The sequence below is a fragment of the Danio aesculapii genome, chromosome 7, assembly GCF_903798145.1.
Source record: "Danio aesculapii chromosome 7, fDanAes4.1, whole genome shotgun sequence".
NCBI lineage: Eukaryota > Metazoa > Chordata > Actinopteri > Cypriniformes > Danionidae > Danio > Danio aesculapii.
This window is the reverse complement of record NC_079441.1, coordinates 39,891,434-39,910,730: the sequence shown is the minus strand read 5'-3', so window position 1 is coordinate 39,910,730 and position 19,297 is coordinate 39,891,434. Positions and strand designations below refer to the sequence as shown.

At 38.0% G+C, this 19,297-nt stretch overlaps 1 protein-coding gene across 1 annotated transcript; it reads left to right on the top strand.

Annotated features, from left to right (window-relative positions):
• Positions 1 to 1,062: 1,062 nt before the first annotated feature.
• htr5ab (5-hydroxytryptamine (serotonin) receptor 5A, genome duplicate b) lies at positions 1,063 to 19,038 on the top strand. Its single transcript, XM_056462891.1, has 3 exons — positions 1,063 to 1,151; positions 8,037 to 9,112; positions 17,955 to 19,038. Exons 2-3 carry the CDS (start codon positions 8,399 to 8,401, stop codon positions 18,285 to 18,287), a joined length of 1,047 nt encoding a protein of 348 aa, XP_056318866.1. The 5' UTR covers positions 1,063 to 1,151; positions 8,037 to 8,398; the 3' UTR covers positions 18,288 to 19,038.
• Positions 19,039 to 19,297: the final 259 nt, after the last annotated feature.

Genomic DNA, 19,297 nt, shown 5'->3' with positions numbered 1-19,297 from the left:
GACCATTTAAATTTGCCCTTTTCAAGAGAACGTTTTAATTGCTATGCTTATTTAAAGGATTAAGCTGAAACATAATGTATCAGTAACCAACCTGAAACAAGTGTCTTTCAGTGCATCTTTCATATTGGCAGAGTTGTTGTCTCTTAGTTTTAATATAGTGATTTCCCTTTACTGAGTGTATTAAGAGTATATTATTTAATTGTTATTAAAAATAATTGTTTAATTGCCTCCCCATGTGAACTTGCTTTGTTCCAATACATTACAATGCTTGGAAACTGGTTGGAAGAGGAATATATCGACAATGTCTATGTAGTCGCTCTAGATAATAGAGTTAGTTCAAACCAAACATTCTGATTGATGACCTTGTTGGGGTCCATTAATGTGCAGGGTTTGGAAGGTATTTTTTCACTACAGATTACAAAATACATTATTTATGAAGTCATTTGTAATGTAGGCCTATTTTGCTAGATTACTTATCAGGATATTTTTAAATGAGTTTTCTATGATTCTCCATAAGACAAAAATTCCGACAATCTAACTAAAAAGGCATTGCATGAGCTATTTAAATTGGATGATTGGTGTAAATTCCGCTTATTTGGTCCTTTGGCAAAAATGCAAGTAGCTATTAAGTTAACTTGTACAGTAGCATTTAATGCGCGGCGCGCGCTCTGGACCCAGAGGAAGCGCGCGCTCAGGGAAAACCTAACAGGGAGACAAGAGGCAGCAGAAACTGGAATAGGCTTATAATTAAAGTAACAAAATTTTATTACAGTTCCACTGTGTGCTAATGCCATCTAAACAACCCTCATGTAGCAAAATAGACAGAACTTTGAACAACACAACAAGAGAGAAAAGGTCTCATCTAATAATAGTGTTTATCTATAGTTTCAGAGGTATCACACCGCCAACATCTTACAGTCCTTAATGGACTGTTTTTCTTATCGCTAGAACACTTGGACTACATGTTCACTCAACACCCCTACCGCACACATTGGTTGGTTTAATCCACATGCGGTGTTGAAGCCTCGGCTCAAGTGTAGTGTGTGTTTAGATGGAGATGGTTTCAGGTGGGCAGAACAGTTGCGCTCGACAATAAAAAGCGGTACAATCCTGCACTTTGCGGTATCTTCGTATTGGTATTGTTAACACAGGTGAGTATTAAGGGCTTTAGTAGTCGTTTGCAGTGTGCAAAGTGTAAAAAACGGTGCTGCTATTTTAAATGTACTGCATTGGCGGCATTTACGGAGATGCAAGCGGACTGTTTACTGCTGTTCCTTTTCAGAATTAGTCACATGGGGCAGTCATTGCACAAAGGTTATTTATTGTTGTCCTGTCATAAAAAATCAGTGTTCTGCCCTTTAAAGTGAAGTGTGTATATGGTTTTTATTATGCAGCACATTTGAACCCTTTGGGGTTTAAATATAATTACGGGAGGAGTTTCTGTTCTCCCTGGAATGCAGAAACATTTAACTGAGCCGGTGTCGTTACGCCAGAAGTGACTGCATGATGTTTTACGGCTCTTCATAATCGTTAAGCTCAGTGATTTTTATGTTTGTTTGTACAGGTGTAAAGTAGGCTGAGGTGCTTTGAGCGTTCGGGTGCTGTTGTGAGTCGCGCGCATTTCTATAGAAATGAACAGTTTAACCGCGTCCACTTTCATCACATCACCGCGAGACCCTCATTTCAGACCGACAAGTGCTCAAACACGAGTTTGCTCTCATGCTGGGTCATTGATTTAAATAAAGCTCCGCTTTTCAGCGTAGTAAATGCAATTTCCCCGTCACAAGAAACAGAAAATAACCAGCTGGTGTCATTAACAGTCGTTAACAGTAGGTCCAGCGTTGTTCTGTAACCGAATGACACTAACATACTGCACGTTTTAATTCATTTCGTCGATACCCATATATATATATATATATATATATATATATATATATATATATATATATATATATATATATATATATATATATATATATATATATGTAATTTGAAAGGAAATGTTGTCGTCCGTTTACAATACCATTGACAAAACATCTTTTTTTTTTGCTTTTTCTTAATCAAATAAGCATAGTTGGCAATTTAACATTATGTATTATACTGTAATAACTCTTTACAGCACACTTTTAGACAAAACATTGTAGATTGTAATTATTTTCCGTGGACTTCATAATTGCCATCATTAAGTGTTGGTTTAAGCACATTCCCACTTGGCACTATTTTTTTCTATGGTGTTTTGTATTGTGTTTGTATTGTTGTGTGAGTGTGTTGGATACTTGCAGGACTGTGTATTATTTTGATCTCTTCATTTGATCTCTTATAGTCTATTGATGCTAAAATGTTTTCATTTATTCATTTAATTGGCCAGTCAGCCAACTGGTCTTAAATCTCTTTAAAACCTGCAAATATACTAAGTTTGAAGAACAGCTAACGTCATCAAACCAGCATGTGTAACTCTTTTTAGCGTGGTCTTAACAATGAATTACAGTGTCTGTTAATTTCATTAATGTGAATGTAAAGTGTTTACTGACAGTTGCTAATGTGCAATTTAGCATCCATGTGTTAAAATGTTTTGTGTAAAATGTAGTTAAAATGTGATAACACCTGCATGTACTGGTTTTATTGACGTGTATGTATATATATATATATATATATATATATACATTTTTAAAATAACTTCTACTCAGCATACACTACACTGACTGTAAAAACAACCCTCTACAGCAGCTGGTGTTTATTTGCTGTACTTGAGAGCATGATATTCAGAGCACAGGATTGTGATCTTGGTAACTATTCAATTCCTACATCACCTTAATTGCAAATGAACCTGTAGACCCTTAACCATTTATCTACAGTCACTCTGGGAACCAACTCCTTGTCTTTCTAATCAGGTCAAGAAGCTACATGTTGTTCTGAAATCAGGTTCAAAACATTTGAGCACCTAAGTAAAGTTTATGCAGGTTAATTGCTTGAGTTTATCACCCTGGGGACATTGTTAAATATTGAGGTTTCAGCTGGGCAAAAACTATTAAAGAGCCCCAAGAGCATGCCATAAAACAGAATTTGAAGTTATGTTGGTACAGTCTTTTTTCTTGAATCTCTTTCTTTCTCTGTTTAAACAAAGATTTAGTTCACCCCAAAATGAACATTTTGCATTATTCACTCACCTGAATGTTGATCTAAACCTTTGCACATCTTCTGAAACTAATTTAGTTTGTTCAGTAATTGTAATTAACATATTACAGTGTAATTACCTAAGAAAGTACAGGGTTGTATTAGCTAACTACATGGTTTAAGGTTAGGTTCAGGCCAGGGTAGATTCAGGGATAGTACATAGTTATTACCCAGTTTATATAATGCCAGTGATATACACAAGAAACAGGACTGTAAAATAAAATAAAGTGCCAGCAAAATGTTTAATTTGTAAAACTCTCCATTACAAATCTGTTTAACAGAACTCCAAAAACTCTTGAATCACTTTCAATTTTGAAAATATTGAATTTTGGCTTTTATTCACATATATAAACACACGTATTCTTGACCAAATTTTAATGTAATAAGCACTGTTTACCGATTAGTGTTTATATGTGAATATGAATGATAGCTGGCAGCTAGCTCTCTGCAACTCTCACATGGCTGCCTACTGAAGCTAAACAGGGCTGCGCTCAGTCAGTACCTGGATGGGTGACCACATGGGAAAGCTAATTTGCTGTTGGAAGTGATGCTAGTGAGACCAGCAGGGGCATTAAACCTGTGGTCTGTGTGGGTCCTAACACCCCAGTCTATTGATGGAGACTCTATTGGCCGCTTTCCACTGAGTGGTACGGTTTGGTTCGATACGCTTTTATGACCGTTTCCACTGTCAAAAGGTACCTAAAAGCGAACCGTACCATACTACTTTTTGGGCACCCTTTGCAAAGGTTACCTAGGATGACAAAAGTGTACCAAAAGGCGGAGCTAGATGCGCTGCTGAACGCTATTGGTTTACAGAGAAGCGTCACTCGTGCATACACAAACAGAATAATGAATACAAACAAACCGCCATTTTTGAATGTACAGCTGAGACATCACACCATAATACTATATGCATATAATAACGAGACATGGTTGACCAGAGCTCAGACAAACCTTGGCCACAAAGCCAAGAAGAACAAAATCTGCTGTGTCCCGTTTTTATTATACGAGGCCCTCTAAAAGTGCGAGTGGTTTCACTTTCTCCAGGGAGCTCGCGAGCACGCATCTGTATTGGAAATAACAAACTTCTTAGGCTGATGATAATAATGTGCGCGTGATTAATTAAGTGCTTCTGACATCTAATCCTATTATAAAGGGATAAACGCGAGAGTGATCCACGAAAAAAGAAAGAAGAAGCTTGAAAAAACAAAGGAGCAAATGATTCTTTTAGCAACCTAAAACATGAACATATAACTTTACATGTTACATGTAAAGTTACATGTGCTGGTGAAGATTAAAGATACAGATGAAAGGTTTGCACTGACTGTGGCCTAAATGTTGCGTGTTGTTTTCGAACCCAAATAAGGACTAAATGTATACTGTGTGTAGTTTTTTCTGTAATTGGTAACATACCGGAGACTAAGGGTCTGTATGTGTTCATATATGTTGCATTTATTTATTTATTTTATATAATTGCAGACGTTACAGTAGGCTATTTTGCACTGTCATTGATCTGCAGTTATAATCGACTCATGTTCATAGAAAAGTTAGTCATGAACATTTATACAGAAGTATTTATGTGTGTAAAGCATCTGTTTTGTGAGAAGTGCTTCTCGTATGATATGTGAACGACCCGTACAGCTTTACTGTAGACATTTCCTCGAGCGAGAATGACGTCGACTGAAACTTTTTGTCATACACCACGCCCACCAAAATGTTACCCTTGGTACCCTTTAGGCAGTGGAAACGCAAGCCTGATAAAGGTGACTCGTACCAACCCATACCGACCCGTACCGTACAATATTGTACCAGTCAGTGTAAACGGGCCAAATACTGCTCAGTGAGGAACCAAGGTTTTACGTTAAATCCTGACTCTTCGTGGTTGTTAAAAGTCCCACTGGCCTCTGTCCATCATGGCCTCCTAACCATCCCCTTGTCATAATTAAGTTATTAATTTATTATTAATATTTTGTAAACTTCTGTTGGCATGTCTTCTAAATTTCAGAGAAAAATGTTAGCATTCCGATCATTTATTTGCAGAATGTCTGGAATAAATAAAGATGAAACAATTTTCATTCTGCGATGAATTAACGCGGATATGAAAACTCTGCCATGATCTTTTTACAGAACAGAAAGCTGGACATGTTCAGAATATGATGGCGAGTAAACGATGACAGGTTTTTCACTTTGGAAGTTTAGAGTGAACTATCCCTTTAATCTCCCAGTGCCTATTTCTGTCTGGGTTTGTTTACTTAGCACGTCACATGGCCAACACAACAGAATGCTTGTTATCCACTGAAGTCCATGTAGTAAGAAAAAATAAATCATCTCACTCTTGTGGGAACAGCAATAAATGACGGCTATCTTTATGTCTAAGTGTGTGTCCTGGTTGATTTGCAGAAGGGGAACTGTCAGGGATGATTAGTTAAAATCTGCCAAGACAACATGCTGACGGCTTCTCTTGCTACTGACTATGCATCCATGTTCACGTGTGTCCAATTTCATGGCTCTGGGCACAAGCTAATAAAAGAGACAGAGGCAAACAAGAGCACTGAAAGATTTAAAGATGACGGGAAGTGACGCAGGGAGAAAGAAGATGAAAGTGAGGGAAATGATAGGTAAAAAGGATGAATATTATGAAAAATAAAGGCAGGCTATTTTATCAGGCCACTGAGGCAGCCGTTTTTTGATGTATAACTTAGATCTTTTTCCATAATCCTCGTTTTCTCCTTAGAGTGACTCCACAGCAGAGTAAATAGTGCACAGCAGCACTGGGAGAAAATGAGCAGGAATCTGTAATCAGTGTTCCTCTGTGCTTGTGTGTGGTAATGAGCCCGTCGAGTGTGGACATTGTATGTTTCCTCTCGGTTCCTCTAGACAGGACAGGCTTCAGACTTACTGATGAGCATGCTGGGTAATGAGATGCACTATGGGCAATCAGAGGTGCGTTAATCAACACGAAATGTCTGTTGACACCTCAGCGCCCTTCTGTCACCAATCCCATTTATTTTCTATTTTTACACTTTTCAGTCAAAAAGAATACAAGTGTGATGTTGTGTTTTAATAGTTAGTGTTAGTTTAATTCACTTGAAACAGAGGGCAAACACACACAATCACACGCAATCAACAGTGCCGAAAACTCTCACTGTTGTCATCTCTAATATGACAGCTTGTAATATTCCCTGGGCTGTTGTGCTGCTGACAGGTATTTGATGTTTTGATGACTCTACCACTGAGCTCTCTTGACAAGCATTCTGGCTTTTGTGCCACTAATCGAGTTTTGAAGGCCAGCGGAGGTTCAATTTTGACACAAATAAACCAGAAACTAATGAAAAATCAAAGCCTTTTGGCTCTATAATAATGTCTGACTCTTTGACATCCTCTGGTTCAGCTACTTTTCAGCCTAGATGGCTGCGCTTTTGGGATAAAGATGCTTCTTCCTGGGGGATGGATCTTTAGCAGCTGACATTATTGCAGGGAGGTCAATATGAAGACAGGCAGTCAATTCAAGGTCTCCTGTGTAACTTCAATTGCTACAAATAATTGAACTGAAACTCTTTCACAAGCACTTAAAACAAATTACACCTGACCCATTGGAAGATTCGAAACCTCAAGTAATCCTTGGACCAAATTACAGATGAATAAATAATAAATTAGACTGTTAAATATTAGGCAGAAGCAACATAAGGAGTAATAAAGGTGGAAAGGTGTTCTGCATGGTGTTTGTTATAGGGTCTCTGTTGTACAGTGGACTAAAATAAGAATAAGTGTCATGTCATTTTCATCCGTTTATTCGGGGCTGGGTCGGGGGGGCAGCAGTCTTAGGAGAGAACTCCAGACTTCCCTCTCCCCAGACACTTCCTCCAGCTCCTCTGGGGGGATCCCGAGGTGTTCCCAGGCCAGTTGAGAGACATAGTCCCTCCAGCGTGTCCTGGGTCTTCCCCGAGGTCTCCTCCTGGTGGGACATGCCTGAAACACCTCCCTAGGTAGGCGTCCAAGAGGCATCCAAAACAGATGCCCGAGCCACCACAGCTGACTTCTCTCGATGTGGAGGAGCAGCAGCTCTACTCCGAGCTCCTCCCGGGTGACAGAGCTCCTCACCCTGTCCATAAGGGTGCGCCCTGTCACCCTGCGAAGGAAACTCATTTCAGGCACTTGTATCCGAGATCTTGTCTATTCGGTCATGACCCAAAGCTCATGACCATAGGTGAGAGTAGGAACGTAGATTGAGCGGTGAATCGAGAGCTTTGCCTTTCAACTCAGCTCCTTCTTTACCACAACGGACCAGTACATCAGCCGCATTACTGCTGCCGCCACACCGATCCGCCTGTCAATCTCATGAACAAAACCTCAAGATACTTGAAGTTCTCCACCTGGGTAAGGACTTTCCTCCAACCTGGAGATGGCAAACCACCTTTTTCCTTTTCCTCGGACTTGAAGGTGCTGATTCTCATCCCAGCTGCGTCACTTTCGGCAGCAAACCGCCCCAGTGCATACTGAAGGTTTAACTTGAACCTAGGATAAGAATAATATAAAAGGTATCTTAGCAAAGAGGACAACCACAGTGGAAAAGAATAATTCCCTAGGGAATTCATTAGCCGAACAGCTTTGCATTATTATTTCTTCTTTATGCTGTTTTATCAATTGAATACAGCACAATACACTGTTTATGGGCAAAATCAGACTGTGGCAGCGGGCACATGCTCAGCTGTGATGTGTTTACAATCTCCTGGCACAAACACACAAGCTTTACATATAAAAAAGAAACCCATTGTATATCCTTGGGCTGTTTTCTGTTTCAGGTGGTAGCTAAAATAAGACCCTCTTGTAAAATTCATTTATATCTTTTTCTTGTGTTCCAGGAAGGAGGATGACAGCTTCAGATGTTTATATGAACCTCTGAATTGCTGAAGGCTGTAAATTGAAGATCATCAATACGTGCAATTATAATGTCAGCTATAATCAGTATGGCGGCACTTTAAAACGCCTACCCTTTCAGTGACCAGCGTACAGAACTGTAAGTTAAAGAACAGTACGCTCACAAATTGTAGTGCCAAGAACACATGACACCCACTCAGAAAACGAACTCCTGCAAATTTTCCACATGAATGAACTCGAAAACGGCCAACAACAACAAAACATGCCTGGCCACAAAACATCTGAAAAATCAATCCACTTCATCTACTCTCACCTTGCCCTCTAATGAGAGCCGTCATATGCTGCCATGACTCAACCCAATGTCACAGCTCCCTCTGCTAATATCTCTGGAGGATCTGGAGGAGAGTCGGGTAATCTGTACCGTCCGTTTTCTGTCTTCAGCGTCCTCACACTCACTTTGCTGGCCATGCTAGTGGTGGCTACCTTTGTATGGAACCTGCTAGTTTTGGTGACCATCCTGAGGGTTCGCACCTTCCACCGTGTTCCTCACAATCTGGTCGCCTCCATGGCCATCTCAGATGTGATGGTGGCAGGACTGGTGATGCCCCTCAGTCTGGTGAGAGAACTCTATGGACGGCGCTGGATTCTGGGTCGGGCTTTGTGTCAGGTCTGGATCTCCTGTGATGTGCTCTGCTGCACGGCTAGCATCTGGAACGTGACGGCCATTGCCCTCGATCGCTACTGGTCCATCACACGCCACCTGGAGTACACGTTAAAGACACGAAAGAGAATCTCAAATGTAATGATCGGCCTGACGTGGCTACTGTCCTCAGTGATCTCGCTTTCTCCACTCTTTGGTTGGGGTGAGACCTACTCTGAAGATAGTTTGACTTGTCAAGTAAGCCAGGAGCCTTCCTACACAGTCTTCTCCACCTTTGGGGCCTTTTATCTGCCCCTCTGTGTGGTGCTCTTCGTCTACTGGAAGATCTACAAGGCTGCCAAATTCCGCATCGGCTCTCGCAAGACCAACACCATCACACCAATGGCTGAGGTCATAGAGGTAAAACCCAAATTGTGATACATAAGATGTGTATTCAGTGAGGATTATATGTTGTATACAAATATGTTTGTTAATACAATTTATTAAAAATACTGTTATGAAGTATCTACCTAGAGAGACTCAAAGATACATGCACACACAGCTATGGGAAAAATTAGGAGACCACTTGATAAAGTACTAGATTGGATTATTATGGGTTTGAGTCAGATGTTAATCTGCCAAATATTGATTTCTTTACTCTTCTGGAGATAAATGTGGGAATAATTTAGGGCTGGGCGATTTGGCCTAAAATCAAAATCTCCGTTAATTGAACATTTAACTCAATTACGATTAATCATTGATTATTTTATTGTATTTTTTGCCCTCATAGTTCACTGACAGGTTTTGTACAGTAAATACGCTCACATATTATAAGTGAGAGATTTTTGAATCAAGGGTGCATTATTGATTTTAAAATAATTGAAGGAAACACACACTTTCTACTATCTACTTTATTGAATATCAGTGTTGAACAACGGAAATTCAAACACATATTGCCTAAAACGAACAGTCCCCCTTTTCTTATAAAAAAGTGAAAATAAATAACTTGCACTTTTGGAAACAAAAGAAATTATTTTTTTATGTTTTTCATATTAAAAGTAGAAAATAAGCAGTATCTCTTCTAAATAAAATGACTTGTAAACAAATATTTTAATGTAAATAGTAACTTCAATGAGAAGGTTGCTGGTTCGAGACTCGGCTGGGTCATTTGGCATTTCTGTGTGGAGTTTGAATGTTCTTTCCGTGTTCACATGGGTTTCCTCCGGGTGCTCCAGTTTCCCCCACAGTCCAAAGACATGTGCTTTAGGTGAATTGAGTAAGCTAAATTGTCTGTAGTGTATGGGTGTGAATGAGTGTGTATGGATGTGTCCCAGTGATGGGTTGCAGCTGGAAGGGCATCTGCTGCGTAAAACATATGCTGGATAAGTTGGCGGTTCCCTAGATTAATAAAGGGAATGAGTTGAAAAGAAAATAAATGAATGAATAACTTTAATGTAATGGATAATATGCCGTCTCAAGGCATCTCTGGCACAGCTTCCAGTCATTGTCAATGTAGTGCAAAGTAAGTTTGAGATTGGGTCCATCATCCTACTTGACCAGAGATCAGATGTGGCTGCAAAGTGGCAAGCTTGATGATTTATACTTCTTTGTCGAGTGAATGAAGTGACCTAGGTTGCGCATTGCTCTTCTGCTCTGCCCACGATCAAGCTGACCAATCACAGAGCTTGAGCTATGAGTCGTCACAATGTGTAGTTTAGGCATGGTACGATAACCATTTTCAAGGTATACCGTGGTGTGGAAAATACCAAGGTTTTAAAAATGCCAAAATTCTCTGCTATACTGGTCCTACAGTATATGTAAGATTTTTTTAGGACAACAGTATCTAAAGATGTCGTTTTAAATGGTAAAGAAATCAGTGTTTTTGAAACTAATGAAGACAGCAGAAGTCAATGATTAATTTGAATAATTTAGCCTGACATGTTTACTGCTGTAAAATATTTTAAAAGTTTCTCAAAATAAAATATATTGTGTTTAAAAGGGAAAAAAGTTTTTGTTTTTACCCAGACATTTAAAAAGAGCATATTTTAGAGCAGTAATAACATTCATGTAGGCGTCACGGTGGCGCAGTCGGTAGCACGATCACCTCAAAGCAAGAAGGTTGCTGGTTCGAGCCCCGGCTGGGTCAGTTGGCATGTCTGTGTGGGGTTTGCGTGTGGAGCACACTCCGGGTGTTTCGGTTTCCCCCCCAGTCCAAAGACATGCGCTATCGGTGAATTGTGTAATTTAAATTGTCTGTAGTGTATGAATGTGAATGCAAGAGTGTATGGGTGTTACCCAGAGATGGGTTGCAGCTAGAAAGGCATCCGCTGCGTAAAACATATGCTGGATAAGTTGGCGGTTTATTCCGCTGAGGTGACCCCTGATTAATAAAGGGACTAAATTGAAAAAAATACTAATGAATGAATGAATAATCACAATACTGTGAAACTGTGATATTTTTATCCAAGGTTATCATACCGTCAGAATCATATACCTGCCCATACCTACTCTAGTTACATTTTCGAGAGGTACGCATCAGCCACAGTGAGGGGTATGCGACCATGCAAAGGCTGCGCCGAACCATACGTGTGTTTGCTCAAAGCAGAAGAATAAACCAGCTTTAAAGAAGCAGGGACACATGACTCAACACCCGGTAGGGTAAAAAATTGAAAAAAAAAATGGACCTGGAAAAATTAGATTGATTACTTTTCGATTAATTGCCCAGCCCTAGAACAATTTAATTTCAAAAAAGGGGTAGGAGGGGTAATTTCAAAAAAAGGGGTATCTCACCACCAAAATAACCAATGGATAACCAATAATCAGTGGAATATTTAGCTTTCATAGGTTGAATAATCATACTGAGTAATCATTTAAAGTGGTTGAGAAATGAAGTCACCCATGAATTTTTAACTTAAAAAAATCTTCTTTAATAGCAAAACCTACACTGAACAGTTTCTGTTGTTATACTCCTAACACTTGACCAATTTTAGATCATCCATATACATATATATATATCTTTCAGTTCAGCAGCCTTATTTCTGGATTGTCTTGATAGCACAGCACTTTTTAGGTTAAGCCACAGTGTTTGAATTGGCTCAAGGTCAGGACTGACAGTTCAGGGAAAAATGCATTTTCAGCCAACGTGGATGTCAGCCAGCCTTTAGATTGTATTATTTGGGTCACTGCCTTATTGCATCACCCAGCCAAGTCATTAGCTGCTGTCCTGACTTTGTCCTGTAAAATGTCTTGATACACTTTAAAATTCATTGTCCCTTTAACGACCGCAATCTGTCCAATTCCAGCAGAGCAAAGTGGAATAAAACCATAATGCTACAGCCACCATTTCTCATAGCTGAGATGAGTTTTTAGACTTGTTGTTCAGTGCCCGTTTTACTCTAAATAAAACATTACGCATTTTAGACAGAAAGTTCTACTTATCCTTGGGCTCTTTCTCACATCTTTCAGGATTTTTTTTGTTGTGTAGAGTGATCTTTGCAGGATGTCTGCTTCTAGTGAGAGTGCATTTAAAAGCAGGATTTTTGATGGAATGATTCAGTGTAGTCTTTTAAATCTTGATGCATCTCTGTAATGTGGTTTCACACAACTGGTATCAAGGCATATTCACACTAACCTAATATGTCTGGATGAAAATGGATTAGTCAGTAACAAGATGTTGTGTCTTTTTTTAAAGGGCAGGGCAGCTGTGTGACACACGCTTCCTATCTCATCTCCTTAATTGAACCCAATTAGCTTCTGGAGCATTTGTAATGCAGTTTCACTTACATTCTCGAGCATGCTCTGCTTATGATCACCCACTGTCTTCAATAAAATGTTGAAAATACAAACGCTAGCAAATGATTAGTCTGATTCTATTGCTCGTTAATTTACTTCTATTAAGATCAGACCACTCTTTATAAATGATCAATGCAGTTGTATCATTATGGGATGGGGAAGTATTCATGCATCTCACTGGATGTAGACATTTTTTCCATACTGTTCCTTTTGCAGTTTTTCACCTTTATTAGAAAAGAAAGCATATCAGCAAACGCAGATCCCTGAATGAATCAGCTTTGTGAATGAATCACTTGAATGAGTAATTACAGTCACTCATATAGTCACTCATATCAATGATTGAAACAACAACAACAACAACAAAAATGACTGAATGAAACTAAAGACCTGGCCTAATGCACAGATGAAGATGTTGAAGAAGCTTGACTTCAGTTAAAATAGTGTTTCCTGTAGGTTTTCACATAGACAGGGCAATTTGGATGTCAAACATTGTTATTCTTATATATGACTGTTAAAAATCTGATTGAGTAAACAAGCCATAAGGCTGGCCAGAGGAAACAGACATGAAGAAGGCTAAAAAGACAGAGAGGATAGAAATGTTTGGGTACCACTGCAATGATGAAGATCAAACCTAGCAGAGCTATTTTCTCAGAAGGTACATTAAACCCGCAGGATCTGACACCTGGCCCCGCATTAACACACATACGCGCAGACACACACACACTAACACACACAACCAATACACACACACATTCACGCACACCCAGAGTGGGAAAAAAGGTATAATTAGAAGCAGCTTCTCACTGCTCCCTCACAAAGAACAATCAGTTGTAAACAGGCATTCGTGTGTTTCTTTTCGATTGTCAGATAATCAGCTCCCCTACAATTATTTTTTCCACATTTAATTCAATTCCAATAATTAATTTTACATCAAATAATTAAAAGCAGTTTCATACTGTTAGCAATTAAGGCTAGACACTGCAGGTGTCAACAACTGATAGTTATCTCCATACTTCCCCAGTTAATTGGTTACATTAAGAAGTGCAAACATTATTTTGTATTACAATTTTCTAAAATGTCAGGTTTAAATATGCAAATGAGGCATTGTTTAGTTAAAGATGCACTCATTTGTGTGCTTTTATAGCACAAAAATCTGACGATCAGATGAAGTTTTGTTTCCTCTTTTTGATGCATCTCTTTTTTTGATCACTCTGTAATTCTGAAGATACAGCATTCAGCTGCCAGAAATTTTAATTTGACTGAAATCTACAGCCACAAACTGATAAAGAGCGATAAAAGAAGCACATCTTTCCACTAAACAGAGAATAAAGCACTTTATGAGAAGCTCATCATTGACAAGTATGTGAAAAACAGGATTTTGCCTGCGGTGTCTTGTCCTAAATTCTCCATATGCACATTTTAGATTAGATTAACCTTTATTTCCCTGAAGAAAGAGTAAAAGAGGAGTCTCTCTAATCTTCATGTATGTTTGTAATGTATGGATGTTCTCTGTCCATCCTCTCTCTCCTCATACAGAATATCTTGCACGACAGTGTTAATAAAGATCCGCAATTATGTTCTAATTGCACTAATTTGATCCTTCCTCTGTCTTTCTCATTTTAATTGTGCTCTCTTTCTATCTTCCTGTCTACCTCTATTCTTTAATGTCTTTTCTTTGTCTGCACTGATATATTTATTATTCCTGGGCCAGTGTAGAAAGGAAGAAAATTATAGTTATAAAGAAAACAGTGAAGGTTTAAGAAATAGAGTAACTAAGGTTAGCATTTACAATAGAAATCTATCAGGGTTTCTGCAGGTCTGTGTATTTAATAAACACTTCCAGAGATTAAAGCTAGGGTAGGCGATTTTCAGAGATTCTAGCAATTGCAAAATGCCCTGGATATATTCACTTTCTAAAGTCATGCCTCCTTCAAAACATGCACACATAGGCAGCCCTAGACTTGAGACCAGAAGTGACAAGACGAGGTAGACATTACCTCATGTCTGATTCAGCACTGAGAAAATATTACAGTTCAAAGTTCCTAACTTAAGGGGCTGATTACACCTGGTCACGTCATGAGTTTTTGTTTTTATTTTGATCAGATAGCTATCCAATCATGGAAAGGGCAGGTGTAAATGCCCTCAAAAATGCACTTGAGAATCCGATCACTCAAACCACTTCAGGAGGGGGTTTCAGACAAAACTGGACAGATCTAAAGGCATCTGGTTGTTAAAACCAATGAAAAAAAAGTCAATTTTACTCCTCCCGAAATGAGAAAGATAAATAAATAAACATGTGAGTGTGTTTGTTATAGGCGATATAACAGCTTTAATGCAAAACACAATGGCAAGGCCACAGATGACAGTTTGGGATGTTTGTTTCATTCTATTTTTGACCAGTCATTAATCGTTAAATGATAATATTAGAATGTTAAATTAATATCTAATGGCATCTTTAACCACAGAGACTCATCATGCTCATGTCTGTGAATGGAGAGAAACATAATAGAACACTATTGTTTGTTTATAAAGACAGTGTATTGTTTAATGGAGAGTAGGTCGTATATTTTATATTTATATTTTACAGTCTATGGTCGTACACAGATTATTTACAATTTTGAATGATGTTAATTTAGCCTGTAATGACGGTAGTCTAATCGTTAAGCCTGCCTTTTGGGATGATGTTTTACTGGAACACGAGTGAAGTACAAAGCCTGTAGTCTAAATATAAAATCATTTGTTTGCCAAATAACATACATATAGCTTATGTTTCTATATAAAAAAATACGTTAGATAGAACGCATTTTAAGTTAACGTAGCCTTGTTAAATCTGCAATATGTCTGCAATATCATCTCCAGCATCTCTTTTAAACTGTAATCTACCTTTTGTGCTCAAAAATACACACTGCCAGCTTTCATCTATGATTTAACACCAAATGCAGAAGCCCATTATTCTCACTAACGTACACGGACTCAAAAATCAATTAATTGCTCGTTTATCTGTTGAAACGCACAAACAAAATGTATTATTTTGCACAAACATACACAGTAATTGTGCTTTGTTCTGCTACAGTAATCTGCTCACTTAACTAAAGCCTGTGCAAACAGAAAGCCACAAAAGCAAATTAAAATACTTACTTTAAAGACTCAAGATTTAGTACAAAAACATGTTCTTTATTCAATGTTAAATCACCAAATATGACCAGAAAATGTTTAAAAATCATCTGTGTATTTTCTTGTTTAGAGAATCAATTTATGAGTGTAAACTATTAATATTATAAAGGGCTATGGGTTTTTTTTTTCTGTAAGGTTACATTATTACAGTTTTCCTACTAACATGTTTTATTTATTCATATATTTAGTGAATAATTTATTGATTCATTTATTATTATTTTTATTATTATCATTGTTAATTTAATACTTTTAGATAATTGATTTCAATCATTTGGTTCTGTGTTGATACTTTGGCAGCTTTTAAAACCTTTTTTGGCACAAATTATACAAAAAAAGTGTTTTGGTACAAATTGTGCTAGATGCTTTAGGCAAGCTATGTGTGATTCAGACTCTACTTAGTCAGAGACTTTGTCATAGTAAACTGTGGTGCAGGAAATTTAAATATATTAGCTTAATTTAGAAACTTCACACTTGCTTGTAAAGGAGTTGATGTGTGATTTGTCACAGTATCACAGTGTCATGTGTGCAAAAGCTTCCTCAGCCTTATAAATCACGGGAAAACCGCTTCATATTTTCCAACATGAATGGATGGATGGATGTGGAATAGTCTGAGATGATTAGTCCAATAATAGCTCAATGTAAAAGGTTTAGTTTTGGTTAATTACAATTTTGTAACAGGTAGGGTAAACTGGTACCTGTTGATTAATGCTTTAACATCTGCATAGCGACAGTGTAACATCTCTCGACACAAATGCTTAACAATATGTACTGCTAGGCCTGTCACAATATCTATTTTTGTTGTATGATGTATTGCAGCAAAATGTATTGCGATAAACAATATTATTGTCATTTTAGGACCATTTTGAGCTACTTAATATATAATGCCAGAATGACAATGTAATAGCATCATAATGCAAGTACATTCTTGTAAAGAATTCTTAAGGATGTTTGATACAATTATAGTAATGTTGACAATTTAATAATTAGGCATTGAATCAGAATGTGAAAACATATCCTAATAATGATTAATAATAATAACAAATTATTATAATAAATGTTAACAAAAAAGTGCAAAATAACAAGAACTAGAAAAAAATCATTTTAGACTAAATACTATAATACTTTATTAAATACTATAGTGTTTTAACCAAACTGACTCTGACAGCTCCAATAGAGATTGGATGAAATGAAGCTGTGCAATCAGCTAAAATGTTGATAACATTGTTTTTAATGTATGGATGATATGATAAATTGCATCACCAAAATAATTGTTCATGTGCAATAAGCCGAGATATTGATTATTGGGACAGTCCAATGCACTGCATTACAAAGTTACACTGCTTCTACATTGGTGATTTAAATCGTTTAGGATTTAAGTGCAAATTTGTAAATTGATGTATAGTTGATGCAATCTTGTCTTGCACAGTATTGATCACAGAGACTGAATTTCTCTCAGTTTTGACAATTTGCAGTAGCTGAATTTTGTGTACAAACCATCACAAACAGAGCAAACAGGGTCAGTAAAGCTGGAAAGAAAGCTAAGAGGTTGCCTGCTATTACTCTGAGTGCCAGTGATGAAACATTAAAAGAGATAATTCACCCAGATATGGACATTTGCTGCTAATTTACTCACCCCCGGGTCATTTAAGATGTAAGTGGCTGTTTTTTTCAGAACATTAAAGGTGTTTTTTAGCTGAACCCGTGATCCATGAAATGCAAGTCCATGGCTGCTGGAACACATTGTAAAAACAAAATGAATACCATTGGCTCCTGATGACGTGTACGAAGTGAACCCATTGGTCTGTGAAAGCAACAGAACATTATTTTCAGTATTATTTGACTGCAATCCACAGCCTTAGTCAACGGTTCTAAGTTAATTCTCAATAGTCTGGAATGTGAGCTCCTTGTCATGTGAGGATTTGTATAAAATGTTTGAATGCAGTAAGAAATGTGCTTGCCAAGACTTTGGATTAAATGTATTAATGTTGGGTTTCTTGCCCAGACAAATCATTTCACCTCAAAATATCATCAAGTATTTATTTAATTACATGTATTTATATGTATGTTGTAAATTTGCTGGTAACATTCATTTGCATTGTATGCATCAATATTTATTTATCAATAACCAGTTTCAGCTAAAAAGTATTAAGGTTTTACTGATGATGTCCTGAGAACGAGTACAATAATATTTGGTAGCAATATCCCTTTAACAATGAAAAAAAAGTCTGTTCTGAGCTGGTAGTGTTAATGAAGTACAGAACTAACACATTTCTTCATCTGCTTTGTTTACTGTCAGGTTAAGGAGGCTGAACGGCAGCCACAGATGGCCTTCACGGTTCGTCACGCTACTGTATCGTTCCAGACGGATGGAGAGACGTGGCGAGAGCAGAAAGAGAGGAGAGCGGCTCTGATGGTGGGAATCCTGATTGGCGTATTTGTGCTCTGCTGGATTCCCTTTTTCCTTGCTGAGCTCATCATCCCGCTCTGTTCCTGCGACATCCCTCCTGTCTGGAAAAGTGTCTTCCTTTGGCTGGGTTACTCAAACTCCTTCTTCAACCCACTCATCTACACTGCCTTCAACAAGAACTACAACAATGCATTCAGAAACCTGTTTTCCAGACAGCGGTGAGGAATGGAAATAGAAAAGAATGGAGTGAAAAGCTTCAATGGAGTGAACGTCAACAGAAGCTTCTGTTCAGACAAGGCCATGAGGATGAAGACCGGTTGCCAGCAAACATCAAGAAACTGCAGGCTTCTTGTCGTCACAGGCTGGTGAGAAAATCTCTGCTGATGTCTACATGCTTTGAAAGAGGTCACCATCTGTTAAACAGCAGTGCTGAGATAATGCAAATGTCCTTTTTCTCAAAAGCGAAACACCAAACTGCATGTAGCACATCTCGGAGAAAGAACTTTTCAGAAAGAAACCATAGCTGATTTGGTGATTTGACCAGTGTGAATCATCAAAGCCATTTTCTTCTAATAGCCAATGAAGACGGAGCAGCCATGTGTACGTTTGGAGAAAATCTGGCCTAATTCACATCCTTTCACTTCTTTGAAAATGGCTAAAGAGTGATTTATATTTCCATCACATTTCCTTTTATTAAGACGACATTTAATGGGCTAAAGATGAGACGTAATTTCAGGTAGAGATGGAACAGACTTAAGTGGATGCAAGCAGAGACCAGATGGAAATTGTGAACAAAACAGTTATTATAAATGACCTCATACATGCCTTTGTTTGCAGGCAGCACAACTCCAGCATTTATGTACATTAACATGGATTCAGTTTATTTGTAAGCTACCCGTGTAGCAAAGAAGATGCAAATTACATGGCGTGAAATGTAAACAAACCTGCAGTTCTTTTGGGATGGAATAAAAATAAAGGCTTACAGAAAAGGATCATTCTGTGTATTCATGATCAGGAATCTGTGGAGTTAGTAAATGAAAAAAGCGTAGTGTATAGGCTGTTCTTTGTCTTAATGATGATGGAAGTCGATTTTTGCATAGCCATGTGAAACTTGCCCAGGCTTGTCCACACATGTTTGGAACTGAGCGTTTGGATCTCATTCTTCCTTTTGGTAGAAATACCCTGTAAATGCTAAAATGATTAAGATGGTCTGGTATGGCAGCTTTGTTATG